Below are 18,558 nucleotides of genomic sequence, written 5' to 3'. Positions count from 1 at the left end.
GATGCTCAATTGCTATTTCAGGTTCCACCTGGTTCTTATGTGGAGGAAAATAGGGAACTCTGTCTCCCTGTAAATGTTTTCCTGACTGATTTTATATGTGTCACCTTGCCTCTCTTGATTGCTTTATCAAACCAGAGCCTGTTCCACCTCCTGTTTGCCTTTCCCTCTGCCAGTCCTGAGTGATGTTCCCAATGCACTGGCCCCAATTACTCCCAGGTTTTTCAGTGTGACAGTGGCTGATTTACAGCTCGCTGCCATGTCCACCTGACATCATCTTCTCATGTGTCAGTTCCTGTGTGCTGTGCTACCCTCACTTGAATGCTACTGCTGGAGCTGGAGGTCACCACGATTACCTGTAAATAGAATTTTCCATGTGTGTTGTTAAATGCAGAGGAAGGATGTGGTACCTGCAGGGGGGTCAGCCCTGCTGGATGTGACTGAACGGGGTGTTTGCAAACAGAGGCTCTGCTTTTCTGTTCCCAGCCACAGTAACCATTGTGTCCTGTATCTGGCAGATATCAGAGGAGGAGATTGAGAGGATTATGTCTGGGCAAGAATTCGAGGGAGAGGCAAACATGTCATGGAGCAACAACGGAGACAGCGACCACAGCTCCCCTGGAAATGGAGTTTCTGAGAGCAACCAGCCTTCACCTGTTTCTACTCCATCTTCAAGGTGGGAATGACCCCTGGAAGAATTTGGTGTTACAGGAATCTTGGATTTCTTTCCCTGAGTGATACTTGGGGTCAGTGTAGGGAAAACATGTGAGTGCATCTTTGTTGAAACTGGTCATGCAGCAGGTTCTTACCTCTCTGATTGTGTTCTAAGACAAACAGGCCCTGGCTTGAAAAGAATTGAACTGGGAAGTGAAAGGTTCATGAGCAAAGGAAGACAATCTTGAGTTAAAATTATATTTTAAATATACCTCAGCTTATATTGATTGTTTTCTGCAGATCTTGAGAACTTGGTCACCTTTTGTGGCTCATCCTGCATAAGCTCTTTCTGTGGACTGTGCTCATATTTTGAGAATAAACCCATTTATATTAGTAATTGGTGATGTTATATTAAAGTTAGGCTGCTGTGGGTGCAAATCTCCTGATGCAGCTCCTGATGCAGCCTTTGACTGCAAACACAGCACGAATCTCAGACCTGGTCCCATCTGCGTTCAGTTGCAGCTTAAGCTTGGCCTTGTTTGTGGCTGTGTGAGTACCTGAGGTACAATCCTAAATTCTGCCCCTGTCAGGAAGCCGGGGTGGGCAAGGCTGGCACAGGCCTTGTGTGGGTTTGGGTTTCTGCTTTTCTCCCTGAATGCAGCCCAGCAGCAGCTCCCAGCTCTCCATCCTGTGGAACCAGTGCCTGCCAGGCTGTGGGTTCTGGGCAGGGCAGGCTCTGGGCAGGGCAGGCTCTGGGCAGGGCAGGCTCTGGGCAGGGCAGGCTCTGGGCAGGGCAGGCTCTGGGCAGGGCAGCTCTGGGCAGGGCAGCTCTGGGCAGGGCAGCTCTGGGCAGGGCAGGCTCCGGCCGCAGAGGCGTTGCTGTTCCCTGTGCTCTCCCTGCTCTCGTTTCTGCTGGAGCCGGACGCGGTGCCCCGGCTCGGGCGGCGTTCGGGGCGCGCTGAAGGGCTTCTCCTTTTCCAGCAGGTCCGTGGAGCTGAACGGCTTCGCTGCACTCAGGGATCAGTACCTGGGCACGCCGGTGTCCGCGCACTACCAGTACCTGCCGCACCTTTTCAGCTACTCAGCACCGGCGGCGCTGGCGGCGCCGCAGCCGCGCGGGCTGGAGCCGCAGTCGCACGGGCTCATCGGGCAGCTGCTGAGCGCCGAGGACCTGGAGCCGCTGGGCACGCCCATGCTCATCGAGGACGGGTGCGTGGGGCAGGGCATCCTGCTGGGGCTGGCATGGGGCTCCAGGCTGGGAGGTGACACCGGGGACTGCCAGGACGCCCCTCGGCCCCTGTCCGGGCAGGGTGGGTGCTGACCGTGGCTGCTGTCACCGGGTGACACCCTGGGCACTGGAAAATTCCTTTGGCGTTTGCCTTGTTTCCAGGTGCCTCACCAGATGATGTCATTCAATGTTTTTAATGTTTTTTCTGCCTTTGTATCGACTGTGCTGCAGGTATAAAGTGACTCAGGCAGAGCTGTTTGCGCTGCTGTGTCGTCTGGCAGATGAATTGCTGTTCAGGCAGATTGCTTGGATCAAGAAGCTGCCGTTCTTCTGCGAGCTCTCCATCAAGGACTATACCTGCCTGCTCAGCTCCACGTGGCAGGAGCTGATCCTGCTCTCCTCGCTGACTGTGTACAGCAAGCAGATCTTTGGTGACCTTGCAGATGTCACCTCCAAGTACTCTCCCTCTGACGACGAGCTGCACAGGTGAGATGGGCTGAGCCCAGGGTGAGGCAGCAAGAGCTGGAGAGGAGGAGCCACGGGGGCCCAGCAGCCAGGTGTCCTCTGACCACCTTCTGGGACAGGTCACCTTACCTGTGGCTGTTTTCCTTTTCTAGTTTCTGGAGAACAGTTGTTCCAGCCTTAGAAAGCCCATCCTGGTTAGTCAGTGCTGGATCACAGCTTCCTTCTGCAGGGGAAGGGCACGGTGGTGCCTGGGGCTGTTTGAATTCCATGTAGCAGTGCTGTTGTCCTCCAGCACAGCCCTACAAGCCACCTTTTTATGGGGAGGGTAAAACTAACCAACACTTTGGGTAACCCTGGCACACAGGAACGAAAGTCTTCTTTAAAAACCCTTTGGCCCAGTGGAAAGGTTGTTCACAAAGCTGGTTGTCTGTATTATCAAAGTCTTCATTATTAATTGCTATTTCATTGTTTTGATTAGATAAATTTAAAGATGTTGCAACTTAGCTCTTGGTTTTTTCCATAGTACAGGCTATCTGATGCTCTGAGGAACTTGCCTTTCATTTATCATGTTGGTCAGGGTGTTGTTTTTTGTTTGGATATTTTATTTTTTGGTTTGGATATTTTATTTTGTAGTCTTGGTGCCAGACAGATTCTTCTTTTGGTAGTAGAGTTCCAATCTTACCATACTATGGCAGAACAGGTAGGATTTGGAGAAGCTCTGCCCGTCCTCCCTTTAAACACCTGCCCTTTGCTCTCTGCCCTTGCTGGGCTCACAGTCCTGCCAGAATCACCAGGGGAGTCTGATGAGCAGAGATTTGAAACACTGCTGTGGCCCTCGGCCCTTGCAGCGTCTCATGGCTCTTGGGGGCTCCTTTGTGCATCTGTTGTGACAGGCAGAGGGTGGGGAGCAGGGAGCTGGCCCCAGGTGTCCCATTTCTGGGACAGGTTCTGCTCATTCATCGCGCATCTGGTGCCGCTGCTGCCAGGAGCACCGGGGGTCATAGAAAACCACAATGACACTTGTTCGTGCATTCAGCTGTCCTTTTGTGCCTGCTGTCCTGGTCAGAGCCTCACAAGAGAAGTGTTTGTTTCATTTTGAGTTTGTGATAAATACAAGCGAGAGGTAAGACAAGGAGACAAAGGAGGAATCCTCGCCCCACAGCAACCAGCAATTCAGGGCTGGTGCCTTGAAGGTCCTTCAGAGGAGATCTGTGATGAAAATAGGTGTTCTTGGGAGAGGAATGCTTCTGCAGCCTCTCCTTGTGATTTAGCTTTTCGAGTGTCATTAATTGCCGTTAGTAACCCGGGAGAATGCACACCCAAAAAGCCATTTAGCAGGAAGCTGCACAGATGAGGGGTCTGGAGCTGCCTCCCACTGGTCTTCGTGGTCCTCCAGCCATGGCATGGCTGTCTCCAGCAGCAGTGGGATAGCTCAGGGGTATCAATCTCCCTGCCCAAAGCATTTGTGGAAGAGCTGGTCCCTTTGGATCTGAGAGGAGCCCTCTTGGAAAGGTGTCCCATTTGTGGGTGTTCTCAAAGACCCCTGGCTCCTCTGGCATTGATCAGGAATGCTGCAAAGGGAGCTTCATCAGAGCTCACACCTGGTTGGAGAAATCTCAGGGAGCAGGGATGATCTGGCACTTCAGGGTTAATTTCTACTCTTAACAAAATGGCAAGAGCAGTGCTAAAGCATAGGTGACAAACAAAGGCATAGAATGAGCTCCACAGCCCATGTTTTAATTGCTTCTAACAACTGGCTAAATGTTCTGTTTGCCTGCTAGATCAAATGTTTTCTTTCATTGTGCTGTTTTTCTGAAGATGAATATGAAATGAATAGACTCCTGACCTCCCCCAGCACTCCTGATAGCGTTTCCCTTCCCCCTCCTCCCCAGCTGATCCCGATAACTCCCAGCCAGAAACTTGCCTGGTGTAAACTGCGAGGAAAAGTGTGTGGAGGAGTCAGTCCTCGAGAAGAAATAGGGCTGTGAAAAACAGAACAGCTTTGTTTGAAAGGAGGATGAAAGTATGTGCAGAAAAGTAAGACAGTTCAACTGCAGGAATGAGAGAAGAGCTCTCCTGGATTTATGAAGTGATGAGTGGCTGGTAAAAATGTGCATGCTCTAAAAAGAAACCCAACAGATGACTGAGTGGTCTTTGTGCTCATTAACTTCTTGAGCTTTGCAATTTTGCACCTGCAAGATTTTTAATGTCAACTGGAGAGCAAGAAAACTTGTACAACTTTAGATTAGCCGACAAGGCTTTCATCACTTACAATATTACTTTCCTGAAGAACTGACCCAGAGTTCAGACAGCTTGTTTTCACTTTGCAGAGGTCAAACCCCACCATGCATTTTACAAATAACTTTGAAGTAAACAAACACACATGCCAAAATAAGGTATTATTCAGTGAAAAAGGTTCTATTTCTGTTCTATTCAGAGATGGCTTGCGGGCTGTGCTCTTATTCTTTGTGCTGCACAATGCCAGAGCACGCTGAAGCTTCCCGAAACACTTCTGTCCCACTTCTGAGCGCTTCTGCAATATGCAGTTGCTTTGAAGCCAGGGGTATTGCTGTGAGATGTGTTCCCAAGAGGCTGTTGTGGCCCTGGGCAGGCGTGGGATGGTTTGGAGATGCCTGCAGATACCCACAGCCCTCCACACCCTCCCTCTCCAGCCTGGTCCTTCCCCATGGCTTTTTCATGGTGCACACGTGGGGTATTACTCCTGATGAAGTGTGGCACCCTCTCTAGCAGGAGGTCCTCATTCTGCACCCACAAAAGCTCCATCAGGCAATTTTCCAGGAGCTTTTGGGGTATTCCCTCTACTGCCCGTCCCTGTCACTGGCTTTGCTGCAGATTCCTGGCTCTGTGAAACCTCTGCTGTCAGAACAGGCTGGTGGGGAACTGAACCACCAAGAGAGGTTTTTTTCCCTACTAATATCTGTAGATCATGGACTCCCCATCCCTGGGCCAGGCAAGATGGGGCTTCGAGTAACATGGTCTAGTGGAAGGTGTCCCTGCCCTTGGCAGGGGGATGAGCTTTGAGGTAATTTCCACCCAAACCACTCCATGGTTCTATGATCCTCCATTTGTAACATTTTCGTCCTTATTTTTGGTACCAGCAGACTTTACCCAGGTTCAATGACTTTTTTTTTTTAACTCTCTTGCAAGCTGTTAAAATCTCTGAAGTTACTTTACTGAGCTTCATGCCTGCCCTTTGCAGTCCATGTGCTGTGTGTGCTGAGTGTGATCTCCGTCCTGCAGGTTCAGTGAGGAGGGCATGGAGGTGATGGAGCGGCTGATCTACCTCTTCCGCAAGTTCCACCAGCTGAAGGTCAGCAACGAGGAGTACGCGTGCATGAAAGCCATCAACTTCCTCAACCAAGGTGAGAGGAGCCACCAGCCCCCCTCGTTCCTTGTGGTGCTTCAAAGGGTGAATTTGTAAGACTGGTTGCTCTCTTTTTAGAGCTTTTCAGACTCATTAAAATGTTTACCTTGAGGATATATCCTTAGGTCTCTTAGCTGGGTTCCTGCTTTTTAGATTCTGTACCTAAATCTGATTTTTCACAGGGAAAGGTGATCACAAATGAAGTATTTACGTGCAGGCCATGAATTCAGCCTAGGGAAGGGCTGCATCCTCCTGTTGATTAAGCAGTGTATTAAAGCTGGCAGTTCAGGCTCCTTCAAGACCCTGGGCATTTCAAAATCCATGCAGAGACAAACGCTCGGTGAATAGTGTTCAGCTGTAATTTGGGAAATAAATGTCCCCAGCTCTTTTGTGCTGTGACTGATAGCTGCAGTCTGTAAAAATGTGCTGCGGGCTCCCTCCTCCCCCGCTCATTTCCAGAGGGAGATAATGCTGACGCTTCAATCTGTGCCGGCCTCAGGTTCCGGTTTGCTTCCCTGGGCAGTTTCCTGACACTGGATAATGCACTTCTCGAGCTGTCTCCATTGTTTTCCAAAATGTATTTTCACTAACTTCCTGTCTTCTCTTATTTTTAGTTGAAGTTTGCAATTTTTTATGTGAAATACCTGAGACTTATTTTTAAAAGTCAGCTTTTGGGCAGTAGATCAATGCCTCTTCCGTCAGATGGTCTCGCGGCACCGAGCCCGCTCCGGGGCTGGATCCTCCCTGGGACCCGCCAGTGCCACGCTGCCAGTGGGGCTTCCTGCCTGTCCATTCTTCCTTTGTGTGTGTTGCCTGACACTGGCAAAGCTAAATTTAAAAATAAGAGCTTGACAAGTTTATAAAGCTCCTGTGGTGTAATTCCTAAGCAGATGGGGAGAAATGTGATGATATCTTGAATTGTAGAGCTGAGGGCTGTCCTCAGCCAAGATGATACAGCTAAAACCAATGTGTTCCTGTGTGAGGAGGTGTTACACTGATGTGCTGTGAGCACCAAACCCTGACACCCGGCTGTGTTGTGCCAGGCAGGGATTTCAGGTTGCTGGGGCCATTCTCTCCAAGAGCATTCATTGAGCTGCAGTGTGGGATGTTAGCTATTCTCTTCCCAGCCCTTTGGGGAGGCAAATCCTGGATCCAGACACACATCTAAAGATGCATCCGTGATGGAGGCACAGCAGGAGGGGAGATGGGAATTTTAGTATTGGTCTAATGGGGTGCTGGAAGCCAGTCTCCAAAGCAGGAACCCAGGTAAGAGTGACAGAAATCAGTCTGTCATGAGGAAGTGGCAGTGAGTGCTAGACTGCTGCTCTTCTGAGATGTTTCTGTCATGTTTTCGTTGCTGTAATCATATTCCTTTCCAGATATCAGGGGTCTGACCAACGCCTCGCAGCTGGAGCAGCTGAATAAGCGGTACTGGTACGTGTGCCAGGACTTCACGGAGTACAAGTACCCCCACCAGCCCAACCGCTTCCCGGAGCTGATGATGTGTCTGCCAGAGATCCGCTATATTGCAGGTAACCCTCAGCACCCTCCTGCTGGGAGCAGGGAATGGAATCGGCTCCTGAAAGACAATTAACTACTGCAGTGAAATTCTGCTGGAGCTTGGTTGAGGATGGTTGTGTGGGACCATTTCCTATCAGAGCTTCTGCCCAGCTTTAGGCCCATCCCATTGCTCTGAGCTCATCCAGTCTGAGGGGCTCTTGGCAAGGTATCCTGGGGATGCTGGTGGGCACAGGGTTAGTCCCACTCTGGGAAGAGGTGCCTGGCTCCAACTTGACACCCTTTAAGTACATTGTTCAGTCTCCCCTTATTCTCCTTTCACTCCCAGCTGGGGAGGAATTTGTCTCAAAAGGGTGTAATCCTGGTTTGAGTAGTTATCGGAATTGGGAGATCCCTGAAGCGAGCAGAAAGTGATCAGCAGAGTTCAGGCAGAGCAGTGTAACCCCCAGGTTTCCTCATCTGGACCTCGGAAATCCGCAGGTGAATTCTCAACTGCGGTTGTGTTGCTAATTAGATCTCCAAGGTCTGGTGTTACTAAAACTGTTTGTTCCTGAATGTTATGGCAGAGGGAGATGCTTGCCTCCCTGTGTCAAGGCTCCGTATGCTTCATCCTACTCCGTCATAATGAGCTAGATAATAATCTCAGAGTAGCTCTCGTAATTTACTCACAGAGATCAACAAGGAGGTTTGAGGTGAGATGGGATTTAGCCTTTCCCACTTTCTGTAAATACTTCTCCATTGTGGAGAAATCATTTTGATCTGACTTTACCCGTTTATTTTGCTTTCTATGCAGTAAATAATAAATCATATTGTGTCCAAATGCATATCAAATGTCTAATGTAGCTGTAGGATGATTAACTGTTTCTGCAAGAGGTTCAAGGCAAAACCGTCTCCAGTGCTGCTGGCTTAGGTGTCTCTGAAATCTGATTCAGGAACGGCTGCTAATTCTGGTTTCTTTCTTACCAGGAAAAATGGTGAACGTCCCCCTGGAGCAGCTGCCTCTCCTTTTTAAGGCTGTTCTGCATTCCTGCAAGACGAGCGTGAGCAAAGAGTGAGCGCAGCTGGCCCCGGGCGGTGCCTTACGCTGAGCCTGGGGCGGGAGCGGCGCACCCGGAGAGGGGCAAACGCCACCCAGGCAGGGGACAGGCACTGGCCTCCCTGCCCTCGTAGCAAGGATCTTTGTTTGTTTGTTTTTGTTTTTTTTACTCCTTTTCCTATATATTTATTTCACGACAGAGTTGAATGTATGATCTTCAACACGATGCACATGGTTCTGTAAGAATGCAGCAGATGCATTCTCCAGCGGTTTACAGAATGTGAAGATGTTTAATGTTACAGTGTTTGTTAGGGTTAGTTCTTTTGTATTTGGGGCTGGGGACCGAGATGACTAAGACTACCTCAAGGAGAAGATGCTGTTCACGCACTGCTCTTTCCATGATTTGCATCCAAAGCATTTCTCATACAGAGCTGTTAGTATCCCAAAGGGACGACTTTGGAGAAGTGGGTGCTAGAGAAGTGCCAAGCTTTTTCTTTAATTTTAAAAAGGCAGGGAGTGGAGGAGAAGAAGAAGTCTGTCTAGGCAGTTGGTTTCCTTTCCCCTGGCAGTTTCCAGGTGCAGGTTTCCAGTGGGATGGCTGTGCTCTGAGGGGGTCCCTGGCCCTGTCCTGTCTGGGGAGCTGCGGGTGGGGTCTGCCCCAGCCCCTCCTGGCCAGCTGCCCTCCTACTATTGCCACAGCACCTGCCAATTCCTCTGAAATTGTGTTCCTGCAGTCCATAACAGGCTCCTGGCATTACACAAAGGTGCTCCTGTTGCTATAGAATGGTAAAGACTTTACTTCCTTAAAATCCATTTTAGGTTTACAAAAGCAGGAAAAACCTTAGAGAAGAGGCAGGATTGCCCCTGTTAATGTGTTCCTCCAACATGGTACCTGACTCCTGACTGCATTGCAGCAATCCCCATTTGGGGAGCAGTTAATGTATCCCGTGTTAAATGGGGCCTGTGTAGTGGGGTGAGGGACTCAGTGTCCTCTGGCATGGCTTTCTCTGCTGGACTCAGGGAATGGGTGTTCCACAGTCATATCCTGCCAGGACTGCCCTGTTCCTTGTGGAATCCCAGGAAAAATGACATTAGTGCTGTACTTGGTTACCTGCTGTGTTCTAGGTCTTGCAAGGCTTGGATTTTCCATCTCGCAGGCTCTCCACAACCCCAGATGGAGAACTGGTTTAATGACAGCTGATTAGCTGATTGAGAGATTGCTGAGTGCTGGTGTTTAGCTAAACTTGGGCATTCTCATGAGTGACCTCATTATTTCCTGCTCATGATGGGGAGCTCGGATGAGATGCTCTTGATCTCATCTCCTTCATTAGGAATCAATATTCAAAGACTCCCTCACTCTCCTAGACAGCCTTGGCTGGATTTCCTTCCCTGCCTCCTTAGATGTTAATCTGGCATTCACTTAGCAAGGTGGCTCCTCAATAAGTGTTTGAATGCTGACTTAAAAATTCTTGTGGAAACAACTTCTGTTCCTTCAGGGTGGGAGGGATGAGTCCCTGCCTTCCTGTCTTTCCCTGGTGCCAGCTGCGCGGCACGGAGCGAGCGCAGCTCAGCAGGGCTGCAGCTGCTGTGCATGAACGTGGTGGTGAGCAGCAGAAAAACCCCATTCACCAAAGTCGTCCGTCCCTCCCTCCCCTGGCCCAGGGGTGCTCCTGGTTGCTCCAAGGGGGCTGTGACCTGCAGGTTTGGCACGTCCCGGTCCGGCCGTGCCGGTGCTGCCGGCTGCGGTCGCACCGCGCCAGGGCCCTGCTGCTGCCTCACCACGGGCACCCCGCCTGGGCATCTCCCAGCCCGACGGTTCCCCTCTTCTGAAAACCCATAGCTGTTAATTTTGCATTATTTAAACAGGATGTTACGGGTAACAGCTGCTGGGCACGGCAGCGGCTCAGCTCGGTGGAGCTTCGCACCCAAAGGTGGTTCCATGACTCTCATTAGGTTCTGACAGTACAATGAGACACGTGTGTATTCTCAGGAAAGCCTTCTGCATACAGCCGATACCTCACGTGTTCAGGGGAGATTTTAGTGTACCTGTTTGTAAGTTAGAATGTATTTCTCAGCTTTTAAGTTTAATTTTCAAATAGCTTGATATGATCTTTTTATTACGGGTTATTTCTGGCTTGCTGTTTTATACACCCAAGGAATTGTTAAAATTGCATAGGAGTAATTTTATTCTACAGTTACTGAATTATTATAATCTGTTGATGAATAAGTGTTTTAATTAGTGTACATAAAAGCAGTCCTCTTGTTGCCAGCTATCCAACAAAAATAATCTATTGGGTGATCTGCGGTTTTCCAAAATAGCCTCCCAAGACTAATGCTGTACCAACAACAACCAAAAACCTAAATTCAGTTATGATGACAAACAGACATGAATGTTCCACTTTCTGTTGTAGAAAGCAAATTTTACGAAGGTTGATTGGCAGCAGTATCCGTTCCCAAATACACATTTGCCATAGGGAGTAGAAAATCCTTCCTGAACTGACAGGTAAGGAAGCAGCAAACAGAACAGACAGAATCACTGGGCAGTCATTCCTGATATCTCCTGCACCAAGTCCTCTAATGACTTGTATTTTTTAAACAGGGTAAATGTGAATGTGTTGCATTGCAAACTCAGGTATTATGAGAAGGTAGGAATGTAGCTAGAAATGTAGAGACGTTAGGTAGATGTATTTGTGAATTTGGTTTGAAGGACACCCTGGAAAGGTTGGAATTTTTGTTCCATTCTTCACGTAACATTCAGTTTACAGGGACTCATATTTTATTTGTGCTTAATGCTACTAGGGGGAAGTTCATTATCTTTGGTATCTATCTGCTCTTGCTTATCTGACCTTCTGTCATAGAGAAATCAATCAACAATAATAGTCTTTGGTAGAATTTTCTGCCATGACAAGTCAATTTTTATCCCCGATTTGAAAGATAGATTGGCTGGCTGACCCCCTCTTCTCCTTCAAAGTGTCTGTGCAGATAGAAAGCTGAAGAGTTACTTTTAATCCGAGCAGAGATTTGGGACATAAATTTGAAGTGCTCAGGCTCACGTGCTCAGGAGAGGCTGCCGAGGAGCAGCTGGAAGGGGTCCCTGCTCACAGGGCTCGGTCAGATCCTGGGGCCTCAACAAAACCTTCTGGAAGCTGAGTGAGTTTTCTGCCCCTTCAGCTCAGGCCCTGCCACGTGGGCTGAGCCTTGCCCCCTCAGTGTGGGCCAGTTGCCAGGCCCTGTTCTCAGCGTGTCCAGCCCTGGGAGAGGGCAGGGGATGAGCAGAGGGGCCTCGTGCTCTCCACGCTTTCCTTGTGCCCTGGCTGCTGCCCAGCTGAGAGCTGTGCCCGTGCCCCTCGTGTCCTCACCTCTGCAGAGGCACGGCGTGCTTTGGGTCATCAGGGAGCGTCTGGGTTCTTCTGTAATTCCTAAATGCAGAGATTGGATTCTTTAACCCTTTGCCATCTCCCATCACAGGCCGAAGGGGGGCTCGGTGTTTTCAGAGTGACCAGTGGTCAGTGGCACTGCCAGCTGCAGGGCACCTGCACTGGGGACCTGCCACCCTCGTACCACCCCTTTTCCCAGTTCTGGGTGTTGCTCTGAGGGAGCCCATGGGAGGCAGGGGTGCCAGCAGGGCTCCTGGGCTGCTCTCCCTCGCTGGTGGGGGCCTTGATGGCCCTGTCCCCACCCATGCAAAGGCTCAGGTGTCTCTGCTGCATCCCTCCCTGTGCCAGTAGGATCTGCCCTTGCTCCTCAGGCTCTGCACAGACCCACAGCCACTTCAGGTAAAGGAGTTTAAGTCTTGTCCTTCAAACCAACTTTAAAAAAAAAAACCACTTGAATTTCTTTTACCTTTACTACATTTTTTAAAAGGAAAAAAAAAAGAAAAAAAAAGATTCTCCTGTGAATGTGCTATTTCTCATTAATTCTTTCTTCCTTCTTGGTTTTGATTTGAAGCTGTGAAGCTCAGTGTCTGTGAAAATGTTGTTATTTCTCAGGATAATAAGCGGCAATCATCCCTGCCACATGAAAGGCAGGAGAAAGGGGGAAACTTGGGGAACTAGTTAAAGTATGAAACTAATTTTTAAGTTGTAGATGATGTGTAAATGGAGGGGAGTGCATAGCTATCAGTATCAAGCTGTGGTGTTTCTCTGGGTTCACAGTGTGTTGTTTCAATGCACAGAAGCTCAGGGATAAGTATTTAAAATGTGACCCAGAGAAACCCTGGTTTTGATGTTGCAACAATTGCTTCTTTCCTGACTTGTCTGGAGGGCCTGCTGAGAGCTGACCAAAGCCCCATGTGGGGATGTTGGGGAAAGGTTTTGGGTTTGGCTGTGGGAATTTGCTCTGCTGAAGGCTCAGCCGTGGTCCTGTGGGCAGAGCATCCCCAGGGAGCACGGGGCTGCAGGAGGCTGTGCCCCTGCACCACCCAGCAGCTGGGGACCAGCTCTGTCTGTGGGGCTCTATTCCTGCATTCCCTCACCCCTCTGCCTTTGGAGATAAATGTTTGACTGTTCATGGAAAAGGGGACATGGGAATTTCTCATTGTACCCTTGGCAGCCAGTTGCAGGGCTCTGTACTCTTATTTGTTGCTTATGAAGTCTTAATTTTCATCAGTAGAGCTTTCTCACTGTGGTTGCAGGCACAGTCAGACAGAGAAGGGCACTGGTGTGTGACTCTGGCTGGGTTACAGCTGCTATGAGTGTCCAAACAGCCCCATCCAGCCACAGACAGGGCCAGCACTGAGTGAGAGTCAGCAAAAGTTTGAAGGGCTGAAATGCTCTCCCAGCACTCTCAGCCAGGATCTGCAAATCTGAGTTTAAGCCAGCCTGGCGAAAAGCTGGGAGGCCAATCCAGGCAGTGTCTTTCCCTTGGGAAAAAAAAAGGCTCCTGTGAGCTGCCCTCTGACAAGTCCGTGAAAGAAGCATCATAGTTCAGTGGAAGAAATGCCCCCAAGGGCAAAAAGAAACAGAAATTGAGACCAGATGACGATCAACCTTAACAAAGCCTTTTGTGATTCATTGTTTTCTTTCAATTTATAAAATGTCTTGTAATAGTTGATAACATTATTGACTCAATTTCCATAACTAAACTACCTCGTGTGACATCCTGTTTATCATCTCAAAGGGATTGTGTGAAAAACTAAACACTGCCAGTGTCTGTTGCCAGCGAGGAGCAGGGGCTGTGATTGCTGGAGTTGTGTTTCCCTTCCCTGGGCTGGGGCTTGGCTCCTGTCACTGCTGTGTCCAGTGTCCCTGCCCGGGACAGGGAGGATGTGGCTCATGGCACTTTGGGGTTTGTCAGTGCCCATCGAGCCCCAGGCCTGGTGCCAGCTCAGTGCTGGTGCAGAGGCTGCCTTTGTAACCTGGGACCTCCCAGGACCTGGCAGCTCCTCGTGTGTCCCTCCTGGGGACGCAGCGGGCCGGGTTTGCTGCTTGTGTCGGCCCCTGGCTGGTCTGAGGGATGTCTCCAGGAGGGTCAGTCCCAGCTTTGGGTCCCTCTTGGTGACGTTCCCGGTGCTGGTTTCTGCCGTTCATTTTTCTCACAATCCCTTGTGTAAATCAGGGAAGCAGGATGTTGCCTCGGCGTGACACACGGTGAACATTGGCACACCCCGAGCCGGGGCTGGGGCGGCAGCGAGTGCCTGGCCCCGCGTCACCACGACCAAATGAATGTTTGTGCCAGCGGGCCCGCGCCAGCCCTGCCCCGCTGCTCCGCTCCGGACTTGACTACCTGTGGAAATGTGACCAATAAGTGTTGAATGCATGTTTAGTGAGTGTTTAGCTGTATGAACTAATAAATGTGAAATGTTCTGCACTGCCGGTGTGTCCTGGCTGTTTGTGCCTCCCCCTTTTGGTGGTGGCTCTCAGGGTGGGGAGCCCAGCGCCGCTGTGGGTGGTGGCTGTGGTGGCCCTGCCCTGCCCTGCCCTGCCTGCTGCTGTGCTTCTGGAATGGGCTGTGGGTGTGGGGAAGGCCTTGGGGCTGCTGCTGTGGCTGGGAACTGGGATAAGGGCACTGTGCCACACGGGATTTATTCCCTGTGAGGGAGCCCTGAAGATCAGCACTGGTGGGAGGTGGCAGAGGGTGCTCTGTGCACGTGGGGTGACAGGTTTTGTCCTCACCTTCAAACGAAGCTGGATGAGACAGCCTCTCCCATCACCCTGCGCTGGCACAAGGCGCTGCCGGGGAAGTGGGGCTGGAGTGGGAAAAGTACCAGCACCTTTTAATTTTCTGCTCAACCCCTACTGACCACTGTATTTTGATTAGAGCTGTTTCCTTTTCATCTCGGTGCTCCGGCGGGTGACAACTGCCACAGCCGCGTGTGCACGGTGCAATAGTTTATCACCGAAGGCCAGCGGCTCTATGAATTCAGAGCCAGCGCGGAACAAATCACGCTGTCACTAACGTCAAACTTGTTAACCTGATCTTTGGTGGATCACTAGTGTCAACATTGCATGGGACATACATTATCGGGCCCAAGGACTTAGGGAGATGTGTTTGTCAGGCTGCTCTGTCACAGTCCCACTCTTGACCCTCGCAAAGGAACTTTCAAGGGTAAGCTGCTCTCCTCTTGACAGGAGTGGCTGTTCCCAGGAGTGTCACCCCGTGGGCACGGGCTGGGGCAGGGCTGTGGGGTCAGCTGGGTCACCTCCCTGCAGCAGCGCAGGCAGTCCAGCAGTGGGTGAAAGATCTGCTGGGATGGTCCTGTGGGGCCTCTTCCAGAGCTGGGGGAGGTTCTCCATCAATGTCCACCCTGCCCATGTCTATTCCACGAGCTCTCCCCATCTTGTCACCAGCTGCTCCAACATCTCTCCTCATCCCTTCCCAGTCACTGTTGGTTTGGAGTTCACACCTGAGGAGCAGAGTTCTGAGTGCAGCAGACTGGTGGGTCTCCATTGTCTGGTCCATCACAAGTCTCACATCTCAGTTTGCCAAGTGTGGACACTTCTGATGGGGTTGGTCACTGCTGGAGAGGTCAGATGAAGGATGAGTCACCATGGGTGGGCTGGTAAGACCATGGAGAGAGCTGTGTGCTCCAGGTAAGCTCCTGTCCAAACTTCTGGGGTCAGCTGGGTTTTTCAGTACCTTTATTGGGGTGGTGGACCCCTCCCTGCAGCCTGCCACGAGTAGGAGGGGAGCAGGATGGGGCTGTGCTGGAGAAGATTACTCAAGCCTGGGGGGACCCTGAGGCGAGTGCTGGGTCTGTGCTCCACATCGCTGTCCTCATGGGCCGACCCTGCTAATCAGCTGTGAAAGAGAGAGAGAAAGCTGGAGAGAAATCTTTCTCTCTGCTAACCTCATCACAATAAAGATTCCTATAAAGAGCTCTTATCCTTGAAGAAAATGAGGCACATAAGCAGGAATAGTAAACAAAAGGCTGTCATTTTGACCCAGGAGTGCTTCATGTTGTTGGCAACTGCCAAGAGGAAACATAAAGAGAGGCTGCATCCAAGTCCCAATTATGCAGAACTATGTGACTGATATGTCAATGAGTCCCCCCGGGAGGAGACCACCAGCACTTCCAGTGCTGCCTGCACAGCATCTGCACCCACCGCCGTGGCCGGGCCGCCCGCACCCCAGCGAAGGCGTGTGTGGCATCGGAAGAATGCGGGGGACAAGGTAATGTCACCGGGAACGCCATCACCGCATTATCAGCGCGGGCCTGGAGTCAGGGACTGCGGGCAGGCAGCGGCGCTTGGCAAACAGCAGTGCCGGCCACACCTGCTGCAGGCACGCTCCGGGAACGTGGCGCAGGCAGGAGGGCTGCCCCGCGCCGATAAGCTGAGTGGATGGAGATAAAATCCGAGCAGGAGATATGCTTTGCTGAGCATCAAGGCTAAGCACCAGCAAGGAGCCAAAGCACTCTGCGGCCCGCAGCGGGTGGCGTGGAGCCGCAGGCTGCGGCTGCGCCGCGGCCGCCAGGGAAGGGGATGGGGCAGGGCAGCCTCCAGGCCAGCAGCTGGAGCTTTGGTGACATGTGCCACTGCTTGGGCCCATCGAGGGCACAGAGCTGTGCTGCTCCCTTGGCCAGGACAGCTCTGCTCAGGGCAGCAGCCTTGGGGCCCATCCCCAGCCCTGAACATCCCCTCCGCAGCACATCCCATTCTGCTGGAAGCCAGACCCACCTCATCCTTCCCTCCTAGGGGCTGTGGCTTCCAAAATGTCACCTGTCTGTACCTCCTTGCTGCACTTGAGAACCCCTAAGGCTGCCGGGATCTGGCTCTACCTGTGCCTGTGCGGCCACTCCAGTGTGGCCTTCCCAAATCCACGCTCCAAAATCCGCCCTCGCGCCACCGCAGGCCCCGCGGTGCTGCCCATGCGCCGGCCCTGACCGCGCGCCCGCCGCAGGGGCCGGGCCGCAGCCTTGGCCAGGCCCGCGCAGAGGAAAGTGCCCAAGGCCGGCAGGGACGTATTTACCCCCGAAAGCACCTTGCTGCAAAAATAGCAAGTGGCCGGTGTGAGGCCGGGGCTTCCCAGGGGAACAATGCCTGGCAGGAGGAAGCGGCCGCGGCCGGCCCGCAGCCCCGGCCCGCCTCGCGCGGCGCTGAGCCGCGAGCCGCTGCGTGCCGGCCCGGCAGGGACCTTGAACCCGACACAGATTTATTTTCTCTGACATTGGCATCGCATCGGAACATCTGGCATGTGGCTGATAATTGCTGGGGATCGGGGCGGAAGCCACTCCAGGCCTGGCGCTTCTTCCAGAGCTCTGTTTTCATTAGTTTTTCTCCTCTCTTCAGCTGCAAAGCAAGGAAAAAACAAGCAGGGCTGTGCAGCCCGCACTCCCACTCCTCTCCCCTCAGCACCCGGGGCTCACTGCTTCCCTCACTCGGCTCTGCAGGACACGTCACCGTCACACCGTGTCAGGGCTGTGCTGATACAGAGAGGACAGGACCTGATGCAGTCCTGAGCCCAGGAACAGCCCCTGCTTTCCACCCTGGTTCCCAGCAGCAGTGGTCACTGCAGGGCTTGGCACAGCCTTTGCTGGGCTGTGTGGGGCCTGAGGCAGCCACCCCTTCTCAAGGCTGTGGTCACTGTGGGATGAAGCAGAGAGCAGGACACTGCAAACGTGCAGAGACACCGTGGGGATGGAGGGCTGGGGCATGGGGCCGGCGGTGAGAGCAGATCCCCACTCTGGCAGGGTGGAAGGGTCTCTCACACAGCCTCTTGCCTTGGCATTGCAGTTCCTGTTGCACAGGGCAGTTGGAAGCTGAGATCTGCCAGCACAGTGCTTGTTGGTAGGAGCAAGCATGGCGGTGAAATATGGGGAATCACACATGGCAAAAACACAGCCCAGGCACGGCTGCCTAGGCCCAAGGCACTGGCTGGCTGTGAGTGCTGTTCTGGCAAATGAGGAGCTGCTGCTCGTGGGCGCTGTGAGCCCCAGGGACCCGGGAGTGGGGGCCTGAGTGTGGAGGAGCCTCCTCCCGTCCTCCCCTGCAGAGGAGACCTCTCAGGGCCGAGGGGGCAGTGGCTGCACCCTGCTGCTGAGTGGGTGAGGTGAGCTCATATTCCTTCCAGAGGTGTCCTGCCCCGTGCCCTTGGCCCCCTCCCTCCTGCCCTGGGCCATAAATCAGGGTGGCCGTGGGTGCTGGGGCACACTGGTGCCCCCCACCTCCCTGCGGGGTCTCCCTCCCGGGGCACCTTATCTGCTGCAGGGGTTCCACTTATCTTCGCTGTCACTTTCTAATGCTAGTTTATGGGCAGTGTTTTCTAGCTTAATTATGATGTTTTTCAGCACGGTCACGTGGCCACAGAAGCCAATAAGGCACCGAAGTGGGTCCATCCTGGCTGAGCCTGGCCCCCATGGGGAGGAGATTGGCCGGTGTCCTGCCCGGGGCGGCGTGTGCGCAGCCAGAGCCCCAACACCTTCCCAAGAGACACGGGTCCCCATAAATCCCCCGGCCTACCGTGGACAGGTCGGCGGTACCCACACCCCACGGAGGCTCCTCGGGTCGCAGCTCCTGGCCGGTGGCCGAGCGAGGCTCTCCCAGCCGCCGGCCCCACGCACAGCAGCCGTGCAGCCGCCCCGCGGTGAGTACGTGTCTGTGGGGGGATCCGCGCTCCCCATCCCACCCATCTCCCAGCCACGGCCGCCATTCCCGGCGTGGTGGCAGCCAAGGCCGGAGCTGGGGACGCGGCAGGGCCTGGCGAGGAAGCAGCAGTCGTGTGTGGGCCTCCGCTTCCCGTCCCCGTCAGCGGGCGTGGGGATGGCGGCTCTGCTCCATGGGCAGCAGAGCGAGGCCTCACCACAGCCTTGGCCCCGTGGCCAAGCTGCTGCTCAGA

At 52.6% G+C, this 18,558-nt stretch overlaps 1 protein-coding gene across 4 annotated transcripts in view; it reads left to right on the top strand.

Moving 5' to 3' along the window:
• NR6A1 (nuclear receptor subfamily 6 group A member 1) overlaps positions 1-14,091 on the top strand; it is a 72,258-nt gene extending 58,167 nt beyond the window's left edge. For 3 of the 4 annotated variants that reach the window (XM_063409489.1, XM_063409486.1, XM_063409490.1), the window contains 6 exons: positions 516-673; positions 1,633-1,860; positions 2,111-2,365; positions 5,606-5,727; positions 7,109-7,261; positions 8,214-14,091. In XM_063409489.1, the coding sequence (XP_063265559.1) occupies positions 516-673; positions 1,633-1,860; positions 2,111-2,365; positions 5,606-5,727; positions 7,109-7,261; positions 8,214-8,302 (1,005 nt within the window). In that variant the 3' untranslated portion in view covers positions 8,303-14,091. The remainder of the gene's footprint in view (positions 1-515; positions 674-1,632; positions 1,861-2,110; positions 2,366-5,605; positions 5,728-7,108; positions 7,262-8,213) is intronic. The other variant, XM_063409487.1, reaches the window with a different exon arrangement.
• The last annotated feature ends 4,467 nt before the right edge of the window (positions 14,092-18,558 follow it).

The sequence above is a fragment of the Prinia subflava genome, chromosome 12, assembly GCF_021018805.1.
Source record: "Prinia subflava isolate CZ2003 ecotype Zambia chromosome 12, Cam_Psub_1.2, whole genome shotgun sequence".
NCBI lineage: Eukaryota > Metazoa > Chordata > Aves > Passeriformes > Cisticolidae > Prinia > Prinia subflava.
Note: the sequence above shows the minus strand (reverse complement) of the source record. Positions and strands in the feature narration are given on the sequence as shown.